We start from the raw sequence: 13,031 nt of genomic DNA, 5'->3' as shown, positions 1-13,031 counted from the left end.
ATTTGGACGCATTTCAACAGATTTCAAGTAGTAAGAAGACAGTCTGATAGCAATTGCTTTTGTGAGCATCACACCGTGCTTGTGTTTGAATGTGTTCAATGATTATCAAGGGTACTCATAGTATAAATATGATGCTGTGGGCATGTTTTTTGATTGACTGTGTGCAGAGTAAAGACTTTTAGACTCTAGAGGGTTTGTCACTGCCGATATAGTTCAATGATTAAAAATATTAAAAGACTCGTCTTTGTTGACTGGAGTCACGTGTAACAGACAGAGGGCGGAAGGGAAATTGTGGGTCGCGCATGAAACATCTGCATGCAGCTGTTTGACTGTGTATAAACCACACGGATCATAAGTGATAATGTGGATTTTGGGAGAAAGAATTGCCACTCCTAATTAAGTTACACATTATCATCTTTTAATTTTTAAAATACAGCTGCCACTAACTCACATGTGACAAATGGTTTTCTGTCTGCACCCTTCTTGTATGGAGATAACAAAAAAAATGGTTGTGCGGAGAAGCTGGCTGTTGTACGAGCAGGTGCACCTGATGGAGTAGCTAGTGTGTGTGTGTGTGTGTGTGTGTGTGTACCTGTCCCCATGACCCAGTAAGCCACTGAGCACATGGCTGACTATTACATGATTGGATGTTGCTGGGCTGAAGGTCCTCGTCGCATCGTTCTTCCTCTGGACAGGTTACCATACGCTGCTGCTCACCTCCCCCACACACCTCAGAGCACTGAACAACACACACACACACACACACACACACACACACACACACACACACACACACACACACACACACACACACACACACACACACACACACACACACACACACACACACACACACACACACACACACACACACACACACACACAAAAAAAGGTGCAAATATTTACAATTTAATGGCACACTTGTGAATAAAAATGACAATATTTTACAGCTGTGCTGCCAGTTCAGTGAGTTAAATTGTGTCACCATCAAGCACACAACGTCCACATATATGTGTTTAGGTGCATACAGCCTTGACTGAGTTGATTGCTGAGCATGGAGGCAACATCTTGCATAAAGAGGTTCAGGCGGGTGTTCTCATTTACTGTAGACAGTGCACAGATAAAGGATCATAGTTACATTACATTACAGTCATTCAGCAAACGCTTTTATCCAAAGCGACTTACAATAAGTGTATTCAACATAGGTATTCAAGAGAACTACTAGTCACCAGAAGACATAAGTGCATCTCCTTGCTTACACAAGCATCTAAGAGCATGAAGCAGAGCGTAAACCAGAGCAAAAGTACAGTGCAGAAACAAACGAATACAATAAGTGCAACAAACTAGTATGAATACAATACGTGCAACAAACTAGTATGAATACAATACGTGCTGAGTGGAAGGCTCAGGATAGTACTTCTTGAAGAGGTGAGTTTTCAGCCTGTGCCATAGTCCTATTTATCTTACCATTGCACTGCAAATTGTGTACACTTTACATCACTGCCAATGACTGAACTTCCGCTTTTTGCTCATTTCAATACAACATTAAAATCAAGACGCAGAGACTTGGCGCTTGTTTCAAATAGATAATCCATCAATAAAAACATTGTTACATAATTATTGCGTGGTTGAAATTCCACTTGTTGGAGAGTTCAGATACTGTTGAGAAGCTACGAAGTCTTTGCAAGTGGATTTTCTTTTTGCTCTGAAATGAATACAAGGCTTTCTACCAGGAAGAAAAGCATCCAAAAATCTATAAAAAAATATACCTTGCACAGTATGGTATGCTTTGAAAGATGAGTGCAGTAATACAAAGAAAATTCATTTGAGGTATAATCCTTGAAGAGCACGTTATCTCCTTTCTGCTTTTGATGCTGCGTTGAAATGTTCCAACTGTTTTTTATTACTCTTGCCACCATTTCATTTGAAAAAGCACAAGGCATGCTTTCAGTTATGCCTTTCTAGCAGACAACCAGAGAACACATCACTGCGGTTTTTTTCACAATGACTCTCATTGTTCACTTTAAATTACTCACCTGTCCCCAGGAGGCGGCGTACCAGTCGAGACAGGGCTGAAGGTTACAGGTCACTTGGGTGTGCGGCCTGGAGGACATGGCCCGGCAGTGGAAAGGTCGTAGGGGCCTTTGATCCCGCAAGTCAAAACACTGGACCTCTCGTGATTTGATACCACCTTCACAATTCTTGGAGCACTGGGAGAAAACAGGGCATGATTGTTATTCAAACAGCAGGAGCTGCTGGAGCTTGTAAGTATCAGTAGTGTGCGTGTAGCAGAAACAGTAGTAGTGTGTCTGAGGCAACTGGTTTTATTTTGGGTTACATCACTCATCCAAAAAGCTTCACGCATATGAACTCAGCTGAAACAACAGGACCAGACCAAACAGCAGGTCCAGTTTTTCTGTATCTTAATTTGGGCTCATTATTCTCAGTTTTATACAAGAAAAATTGAATCAGTATCTATTGTGAATATTTACCAAGAGTCCACAAATGTCAATCTCACAGCGGCGTTAGCTAAACGCCAGTCATTAGGAGTTATCCTCTGTGCCAAATTTCATGAGCAATTAATTTGATAGTTGATATTTCAGTCGGGACCAAAGTGTTGGATCGACAGACATTGCTATCCCAACAGTCACAGGATGGTGCTACCAAATAACATATATGTCATTATATGATTTTTTAAAATATCTTTTGCAGCGCATATACACAAATCAAAAAGAATTTCAGGGTAAAAATATGTAAAAACCAGTAAACAATAACCACATTGATGTTAATGCCACAGATCATCTGCTTTAAAATACCTCTTAGACTGATGTGACAATGTGCACATTTTATGATACTGTTGCTCCAGCTTAAACAGTATTTTTATTTCTATTTATCTTTTATTATTTATTTTTTACATAGATTTTCTTTTCTTTTTTTTACTGTTATGTCTTGTCTTTGCTACTGTTAGTAGTTACTGTAAATTATGGCTTGTATTATAAACATTTAAAGAGAATAAAGATACTGTTAAAATAGTTTTCACACATTTCTATAAAAGGGGTCTCACCTCACTCCATTCCTCTACTTTCCATGTGGAACAAGGGCGCAGGTAACATCGCTGGGCTGGCGCAGGCCTCTTGGCAGGATCACAGTCAGGGTCAGAGCCAGTACTGCAAGCCAAAGTCCTCCAGATGGCACCCAGACCACAGCTGGTGGAGCACTGCCCAGAAATGTAGTAACACATGAGTACACTACAGGCTTGGATGCACGAACAGCTCCGGCGTGCACAACAGACGTCACTGATAACAATGCAAATCATGGGAAATTCAGAGAGGTTTGTCGCGTTCAGTTATTTTCCTTACAATCAAATAAATGCAAATTATTTAAATTGTATGTACAGCACAACAGGGGTTTGTGCAGAAGCAACTGTTTGTCAAATGTTCCATAAAAATTCATTACATAAATTGACATTTGCTGCATAAGCTTTAGGTCAAACGGTGTCTCCAAAGACTAAAAATGTGTACAGGGACCAAAACTAGACGCTGTGTCTGCATAATAAAAGCAGACAGAGACAAAACATAATGAGACACAGCTGTGCTACGTCCCACGGTATAAGTGGAACACCAGAATGTCTGGATTAATGCAGACTCACAGCGCTCCAGTTGCCAGTGACCCAGTAGGCAGCGGTAGCGATTTGTGTAGAGGCTGAAGTTGGGACAGACGTCGGGACTGGAAGCGGCCACAGAATAGGTGGATGGGTTGGCAAAATGGGCCCAACAGTTGCTGGTGCTTCCATGTGTCGTACTGGTGCAGTGCCATGCTGAGGAGTGGTTGCCGCGTTTGCCGGAAGCTGGTACGAGGGGCTACTGCCGCTCCTCACCAAGGAGGGAACGACTATTTCGTTGTAGTCAAAATCAGCTGAATCCAACGATGGCGCTCGGGCTGCGGAATTCGTTCCAGTTCTTTCGGTGAAGGTGGGTTGTTTCGGTATCTGTTTCACTGTAGCTGGCGGGTCATCAGCTGGAGCGGGCTGAGTGGCTCCCTCCAGGTTTGTGGGAGGTATGATTTCTGTTCCAGTTGAAGGCGTAGAATCATCAGAGGCCTCTCGGTTTCCTGAGATTAGCGGAAAGGGAACAGGGAGAGGAGTAGATTTCTCAGAGGCAGGAAGTGAGGTTGTACCGAGGTCAAGGTCTGTATCCCATGAATTACCCTCGCTAGTGGCATAAACTGTATCAAAATCAGTCTGATCCAAGTCCAGATCCTCCAAGGTGAAGGCAGTTGTTGATTGACTGGTTGTTTGAGGTATTTCTGAAGCACTTTCGTCCAGCTGGACTTCAGTCTGAACCTGAATTATAGCTGCTGGCGTGGGAGAGCCAACAGGTTCTGGACTCTCTACAGCTTCCTGGTCTGCAGAGATATCCAGACCTAGTGTAAAACGTTCATTGTAGCTGTAATCATCATGTTCCTCTGTCTCCTGAGCACTCACGGTTGTAGCGACAGTGGCTTTGATAATGGTTTGGTGTGCGACGGCGGAAGCGGCATGTTTTGGAATCACGGTGACATCCTCAGTGAAAATATCATAGTTATTTTCAGCCTCCTCTCCATATTGCTCCCATTTCACGTCATATCTGGGCTCCTCTGTAGTGGAAACCAGACTAGGCATTGTGCTAATGTTTTCAGGCCACGACACATCCTCCTCTCGCGTCTCTTTAAGTGCTCGTGAATGAGATGTGGTCGACAGCGGTGAGCGAGTGGCAGACACGGGCAGAAGAGAATCCTCAGACAGAAGGTCATTCAAATTTTCTAAATGCGTTTGTATCGACTCCTTTGTTGCTGCATTTCCATTGTCCTTTGTATTATCCAGATTTGTGTTCTGTGGCTCTTCGGTTTTCAAAGTGTAGGCGGTAAAAATGTCAGAAGGAGCTTCTGGAGTTTCACTTTCCGGTGGAGCGTCGAATCCGGGACTGTCCCCTAAATCTTTTCCATCGCTGTCAAAGTCATCAGACAGGTCTTCATGGAAGTTGATAAAATTATAGTCATAGTAAAAATCGTCAACTTTAACACTCTTTTCCGGAGAGTGATCGATATTTTCAAGGTTATTGTGATAGTGAAAATTCCCCTCGACAATGTTGTTGAGGTGATTATTATTACTTCTTGGCTGGGCTCGGGTGGTGCTGTATTTGGGAGGAGGTTTGACTTCAGCTATGGAGTTAATTTCATTGAGCACTTCTTTGCTCAACCAGCCACTTCCAGACCAGTCGACGCCTCCAAAATTATCCACCACTTGTGGACAGTCCTGGACGTAGCAGGTAGTCACAGCGAGGGGCTTCTTCTGAGGGTCGCAATCAACACCGGTGTTTCTAGAGCAGGTGACATTACGGCGACGTACTCCGCTTCCACAAGTCAGCGAACACTGCATGGGAGGAAATACACGACATCAGATCACGACTAGGCCAAGATTTTACTAAGAAAATGTTCTTTAAAAATTGTGGGTGTATCTACAATATAAAGTACATCTTGTAAATGCTAGAAAAAAGTACAATCACAGCATGAACCACTTTCTCCAAGATCACCAAATAATCTAACATCATCTTTCACAGAAAGACCTTATCAGAAAATATTAAAGTATCTGTAAGAATTCATGTACAACAATTTGCACATTCATGACACTTTGAAGCAGCACGGTTGCAGAGACGCCAGAACCCCCATACTCCATTTCAGACTCACCTTTGACCAGCTGCCCGTGGTCCAGTCTGCTGGACAGGGGAGGTGCGTGTTGCAGGAGGATAGGGACTCAGGTTTGGGTATGTGTTCACATTCACTGGGCTGCAGGGCTTCCTGCGCCTCAGCACTTACTGCCTGGATGCAGAGCACTGTCCTTTTAGTCAGGCCCAAGCTCCCACAGCTCGCCGAGCATTTCTGCCACTCTCCAACCCACCATCTACACACACACACACACACACACACACACACACACACACACACACACACACACACACACACACACACACACACACACACACACACACACACACACACACACACACACACACACACAGCAAATATTTACAATTTAATGGCACACTTGTGAATAAAAATGACAATATTTTACAGCTGTGCTGCCAGTTCAGTGAGTTCAATTTTGTCACCATCAAGCACGCAACGTCCATATTGTTTTATTGTTTTTTGTGTGTCAAAAAAACAATACTGAAGTCCAAATAAAAAGGGGAATCCACATTTCCCTGTACTTGCTTGGGAAGCTTGGTGTGTGTTTTGTTTTAAGAGCACGAGGAGCAGATTATGTTTCACGTCTTGCTTAATTTCAATGGTGAGATTTCTGCTTGTCAAAACTTTCAATCGCTATCACACAATTTGAGCTACTTCAACTACATTATTAAAAGCAAAAAGCCAAAAAGCTAAAAAGATTACATTGCTTGCTTTGTAAGACGGTAATAGAAACATAGGGTTTAATCAGTGACAGTTTATCCATCACTGCTTAATGTCTATGCCCTTCATCATGCAGAGAACTTTCAACACAAATGTTGTCCTTTATTGTAATTGTAACGTCCACAGAATCAGTGGTGGATGGCTCCTACATCATCTGTAGCAAAGGAACTGGGTACTGCTGATCCATTAGAAGAAAAGAAATAATCGAGTCGTTTCGTTGCTGATGTTGCCAATTGTTAACAAGCTGCGGTTTGGTCCCATAAAATGTGTGGGAGGGAAACTGTGAGTGGTGATTCTCAGTGAAACCTGCCAGCTGTGTCCAGACACTACATTATTTCCCCTGTTGTTTCTCCTCATGTTTTCAAGCACACTCTAGTCTATATATATATATATATATATATATATATATATATATATATATATATATATATATATATATATATATATATATATATATATATATATATATACACACACACACACTCTTGTTGTATAACTTTGTTCCTCTGTTTGTCCTGTCTGTCTCAACAGGACAGTAGTTTGGGGGAGGCAGTAAGAATAATCTGATCACATGAAGCTTGATCTACATCATTCCAGTTATTGTAAACCACAGATGACCAATCACAGACAAGACCCCAAACATCTATATACTAGTTTAGATGTTGTGTGTATGATGTAGCCTTTCAAAGTGCACATCGCTCAGAGTGTGTGTGTATGTGTATATATATATATATATATATATATATATATATATATATATATATATACACACATACATACATACATACATACATACATACATACATACATACACACACTCTCTGAGCGATGTGCACTTTGAAAGGCTACATCATTTAATCAAATTATTTTAAATACATTTGGCAGATATCTGCACACATTTACATTTTACTCAACGTTACCACTGTGAAAATCTCACTACACTGTGATGTACATTGTCATACATTTTTTTTTGCCAATCTTGCAATGACAAGCCCCTTTTGAAGACTGAACTTTTACATTTTGATCGTTGTATGCTGTGTTAAGATATGATTAAAGTTGCACAATGGCACCTGGCCTTCCATGTATCTGACATTTGGAGCAATCAAGGGGAAGCAGAAAGGCGAGTTAAACTGTTCATGTGAAGCCCAAGTTGACAGAAACAACAACGTATGTAATCTTTGTTATCAAAACAGCTTTCACATGGACACGATTATTGGAGATACAGTTTCTTTTACATTATTCTGTTCCAATCACCAAATCATAATATCCAATGGCATTTATTTCCGCTGTACAAAAATACTAAACGTGGGACTCAAGCAGCAACTTTGGCTTTGGTAGCTTGGATTATTTTCTCCCATGCACACCACAAAGCTCCTGCAAACAAGTGTCTTCTCTCTGAATTTGTGCGTCTGTGAACACTGCTGGTGTCATTTTGTATACAATGTCCAGAGGGTAAACTCACATGGCTGGACATGGATCCTTGTTACAGCTGGTTTGGTTATCGTCAGGCCGGGTTAAAGGGTCACAGAAGTGCTCCTCCACTATCCCAGTTGTCCTTTCCACACAGTGAACAATCTGCCTCTGAACACCTGGAATACCAGAGGGAGGGGAGATAAACTTTTGTGACTAGGCATACATGCACAAACACATTTTGGCTATTCAACATCACAAATCAATCTCCTCTCCAGACAGCGTTGCACAAAGCAGTGCATTAAAAGGACTGGTCTTCTAAAGCCGTAATACCTTTTTCCATCATCACTATTTCCACCCCGTCAGAGCAGGAGACACCTCTCACCTCTGCTCGATTCAATTTAAATCTTCAAAGACACCTCTTGAAGGATGAGACAGCGTCGTCAGATTGAAGCCCAAATGGAGACGGAAAGAAACAAGCATGGATTCACAGTAGCGGCTGGGGGTTCAAACCGCCAACCTTGTGATTAAGGACTACCAGCTCTAACCACCGACCCCATTTTGCCAATTACCATGAACAGAAACACACGTTCACACCCACAAACTTGAACTCTATGCCAAATGTCAGCTTATTAGGACGGAAACTGTGGGCGCCAACGTGTAGGGAAACTTTTGTGGATAGACTGACTGACAGCTATAGAGCTGCTGATTGCAACTAAAAAAGAAATAACAAAAAACCGTAAGCCATGTCGATGACATTGCCCTTATCTTCTAAATTCAACATCCACTTGAATGAATAATGTTCTGTGATCTCACACTGTGGTGGATATATTGGTCTAATGCATTTTAAATGTGGGTAAAACCTGTTCCCGCCACACAGAACGAGGACAAGTATTGTCGCTTGATGTGCTGAATTTTGCTGAACATATGGGAAAAGCTTTCAAATCCTTTATTCGTCCCACACACTGTGAAGCACCTAATTGATCTTCAAGGCCCATCACACAGGTTAAAACCAGAAGCTCTTCTGGTAGGTCGGCGAAAAACAAATCCTCCCACGTTGATAAATAGCTTCGCACAGACTTGTAGGACGCACAAATTAAATACATCTAGTGCTGACTTGTATAAGCTTCTTTAATCTTTATAACGGACACATCTTTTGTTCTGCTCAGTAGAGTTTGTACAATACCTTTATCTAATCTTAACTTGCATATTAATAAAATGCACATGTTTGAGCAATACTAGAATTGCATATGAAGCTGTTCACAAAAAGAGAGATCAGAATGTAACCAACGTATGTTTAAGGTCAGCTGCCAATGATTTATTTTCTTTGTAAACTCATAACGTTTCCATAAAAAGTAATGGAAAAAGATAAATACTATGTAATAATATTTCTGTGAATAGTTGTATGTCAAGCTTTGTATACCGAGTATACAATTAAAACATAAAGGGTTTGACCTGCCTGGTTAGAGAATGTAAAATAGCTGAACGTTTTCGATGTGGCGAACCCTCACAAATAGGATGAACGCCAGCAGATTCTTCTTTTTACTGGTGACCATAAACGCCATGAGAACATGCGCGCCCCCAAGAAGTAGAGCTCAAATTAGTCGGAGTTCCCCAAAATAAAATTGCCATTTAGCATAATTATATGATCATGTTCTAGACCATGATTTGCTCTTGCCGACATTCAATTAAATTCAAAATACTTTATTCGTCCCTTGATGTGCAATCCAAGGCAAGCGAGTGTGCAAACCGATACAGTGATACATCCACACACAGTGAATGTATCGCTGTCTTATGTTAGAATATGTTAGAAACGCATACACAAGGATTAATAGCAGTGGCAGGTCCAAAGCTGGCAGACAGTATCAACACCACAACAGGCATATTACGACATATTATGTATAGAAAAAATGTGAAAGGTCAAAGTGCAACTGCATTTATTGGTTTGTATACAAGGTAAACTGGCCATATCTCATACTGTGGATGTTCACAAGTCTAATGGCTCCTGTAATAAAACCAAACTTCCTTCTATTTGTTTTACATACAAGAGATCTGAAACACATTTCCCGATGGCAGCAGCTTAAAGCAGTCATAGAGGACATGTGAGAGATCTTTTACGTTCTTTTTCTTTACGGAGACACTTAGTCCTCAGATGTTCTGTCATCTCATTTTGGTGAAACTTCTTTCCTGTTGAACCTCTCTTCCCGCGCATTCAGAACTCGGAGCGAAACATTTACCAGCCTCTCTCTCGCTCTCTCTGCCTCTCTAAATACAAACCTCTCGATAGCAAAAAATCAAGTTGGTTCTCTTACCTGTTCCACAGGTCACACTGCATTCAGTCCATGAACCGTATTTCCAGAAGAAAACGGACGCAGAGGTGTTGTTGTCCACATTTCGACTAATTGTGTACTCGTACCGAACTCCTGGATTGCTCTCCTGAAAGAGAAGCTGAAACATACAAGACAATATCAAACAGATTAAAAACCAACTAGAATTGCCACCAAAATGGTGTCTAAAATGTCATCACTTCATCATGTGAAATTGTCATAAATAGCATATGAATTCTTGAGTTATGGCCAAGAACAGATTTGTGCCAAAATTTAAGAAATTCCCAGAAGGCTTTTCTGAGATATCATATTCTCAAGAATGACACGGACGTACGGACAACAGCGACCACGGCTGTCGTCGGCATGGAGACATAAACAATTATTTTGGCCCACATACAGAAAACATCCAGCCCTTATTGACAAAATATTCCCAGGAACTAAGGGACGACTTCACAAACAAAAAATTAGGTTTGGCTTTCTGGTCTTAGTACTGTGAACGCAAAACATTCAATTTAGACGTTAATCCGACCTGAATCCACAGTGGCTCCATGGTGGGCCCAGGAGACGTCAGGTTCTCCAGGTGTCCCGTCCTCTTGTAGGTGAATATTGTCCCGGCTGCCTTGTACTCTCCATTCCACTGAATCGTCCAGCCACCATTCAGAAAATACTTGTTGGGGTTGTCACTTCGTAGCGCCAAGAAATTCTCAGCTTCAGCCACTTCCTCGATGCGGATGTCCCAGGCTGCCTCTGGGATCAGTCCAATGTCTACGTAGCCTAAAGGGCATTACATTTTCAAAAAGACGAAGTTAACAAATAGCGGAGAAGATGGAGGAGAAAAATGCCACCTTGGAGAGTTTTAGGCTTTTACCAAAAGGAGTTTTGTTTTAAATTGTCATCCATGTCAAAATATCTTCCACAAAGTGGTCTATTGCTAAAACACAGTTATTAAGAAACATACCAAGTCCTTCAGTCTCCTCAAATGTTCTCCTCACAGTTGTACAGGTGGAGCCGTTACCATGACACACTCCACAGCGATCCTCGACGGCACGGGAGTCGATCACATAGTCACAGCCTAAATTCTACACATAAACACATATGCATCGAAATGAACTCCACAATGCATTGTCTAGAACAAACTTTAAAGTGAATACACAACAAAGGTAAAATTAGATAATGTTGCAATTAGAGGACTGAATATTAAAGACTTGATAAGCCCAACAGGATCTGTTCATTCGTGGACAGAACACAACCCTGCCTCACTTTTCCTCATCTGCCCCCGACTTGTTTACATAAGACAGGAGATGTAAGTGAAGATCCAAGTAATCCTTAATATTGTTTCTTGCTGCTTTATAATTATTGTCACAACCTGTACCGAGTTAAAGGAACAATATGTAGGTTAGTCCTACGAGATCATAATTCAAAGTATAGGATGAGAACATGCTGCACGTGATTGAAGACTGGACAACTAAAACTACACTATAATAGTTTATTTTTTTACTTTTGTCTTTGGCCTATAAATATAAAAATGTCTAATTACAAATTCAGAGCATATCTATGATTGAGAGGCTCTCAACATGGTCGACGGCTGAACCGGCGGCTTGCAGCTAACAGTGCTCACGGCTCAAACAGTGCAAACAACAGCAACAGGGCTGACTGTGCTAACAGTGCTAACCTAAAGGGGGAACCGTAGACTCTCAGCTAATCTAAAAATGGGCAAAGAGATTGTCGGTTAGCATCTATCGACCTAAGACAGCACACTCCTGTCACTCAAAGTGGCCACGCCCTTAGTGACTTTAAACCTTAGTACAATTTAAACGGGTGAGAAATATATAAATTCACCCTCGGTACAGTTGTCAAGAAAGGGGAAATTTAGCTATAGAGATTTTTATACCAGGCTGTAAACATGTTTACTTCCGCAGTAAAGTCGGACATTTCAACATAAAGGTCTATGGACTTGCTTTTGGAGCCTGCCTCAGGTGAATGAACATTTATTGAACAGTAGTTTTTGTCACTTCACGGTGGAAGACATGTTGCTTCCTGACATAAATGTCACAAAATGTCATGAAATCAGAGCCACAAAGTCTGTAATTGCTGTCCACTCAGTATCAAAACAACGTCTCTATCAGTGACTGGCATTTTGGCCCCCCGGTGATAGGCAAGAGCAGTGAGATAACAGCCACAATGTCTTTCTATCAACAAGCTCATTTTCATGCAGAATGTCAAATGTGCAACACTGTCTTGCAGAGGAAACGAACTAAACGTACTGCATGACTAACGAAGCAGAAACACGGGAATGAATGACAAACACAAGGATGGAATAATCAGGTGACTGTTGTCAAACGCTGAAGAGGAGACGACGAAGCATATTTGTGAAAGAATATGTGGAATGGTAGGAACAGTGTTGATACCTTACAGATGCCATTCACGCACACATCTCTGCTTTTGTTGCCTTGGTAGCACGGCGTCCCATCAGCGACGACCTCCTGCATCTTGTCCGAAAAATGTTCATCCAGTGGACGGCAGTGCAGCTCACAAGGGCTGACTGGAAAGAGTTTTCGGAGAGACACAAAGTTGTGATGAGTACTGCACAACAACCAAGAGGTGCCGTTTTGACTTTGCCTGAATGAAGTTTGTTCCGCTCACCTCTGTTGATGACTGCTTCCCACTTGTAGAAGCGGCCCTTGTACGGCACGGTGTTGAAGTGAGCACACTGGATGTCTCTGAAGGTGGGCAGCTCATGAGGACACGGTGTGGTGTTGCAGATCTTATACCTCTGTCTCTCTCCCAAACAATACTTCCCTCTGTACTTAGGACTGTTGGATCGTCAAAAGACAGTATTTCAGTTCTGCT

The 13,031-nt window shown here is 41.7% G+C and overlaps 1 protein-coding gene across 1 annotated transcript in view; it reads right to left on the bottom strand.

Moving 5' to 3' along the window:
- LOC137882138 (A disintegrin and metalloproteinase with thrombospondin motifs 7) overlaps positions 1-13,031 on the bottom strand; it is a 62,653-nt gene that overhangs the window by 14,952 nt on the left and 34,670 nt on the right. Inside the window, exons 12-22 of the mRNA XM_068724279.1 lie at positions 12,825-12,994; positions 12,590-12,723; positions 11,140-11,260; positions 10,711-10,955; positions 10,167-10,302; positions 7,907-8,033; positions 5,725-5,938; positions 3,650-5,410; positions 3,065-3,217; positions 2,037-2,210; positions 593-739 (exon numbers count right to left, since the gene is read on the bottom strand). Of these exons, the coding sequence (XP_068580380.1) occupies positions 593-739; positions 2,037-2,210; positions 3,065-3,217; positions 3,650-5,410; positions 5,725-5,938; positions 7,907-8,033; positions 10,167-10,302; positions 10,711-10,955; positions 11,140-11,260; positions 12,590-12,723; positions 12,825-12,994 (3,382 nt within the window). The remainder of the gene's footprint in view (positions 1-592; positions 740-2,036; positions 2,211-3,064; positions 3,218-3,649; positions 5,411-5,724; positions 5,939-7,906; positions 8,034-10,166; positions 10,303-10,710; positions 10,956-11,139; positions 11,261-12,589; positions 12,724-12,824; positions 12,995-13,031) is intronic.

This window comes from Cebidichthys violaceus, unplaced genomic scaffold (genome assembly GCF_023349555.1).
Source record: "Cebidichthys violaceus isolate CVI_PGR_0920_01 unplaced genomic scaffold, fCebVio1.0.p SCAF_30, whole genome shotgun sequence".
NCBI classification, from domain to species: domain Eukaryota; kingdom Metazoa; phylum Chordata; class Actinopteri; order Perciformes; family Stichaeidae; genus Cebidichthys; species Cebidichthys violaceus.
Note: the sequence above shows the minus strand (reverse complement) of the source record. Positions and strands in the feature narration are given on the sequence as shown.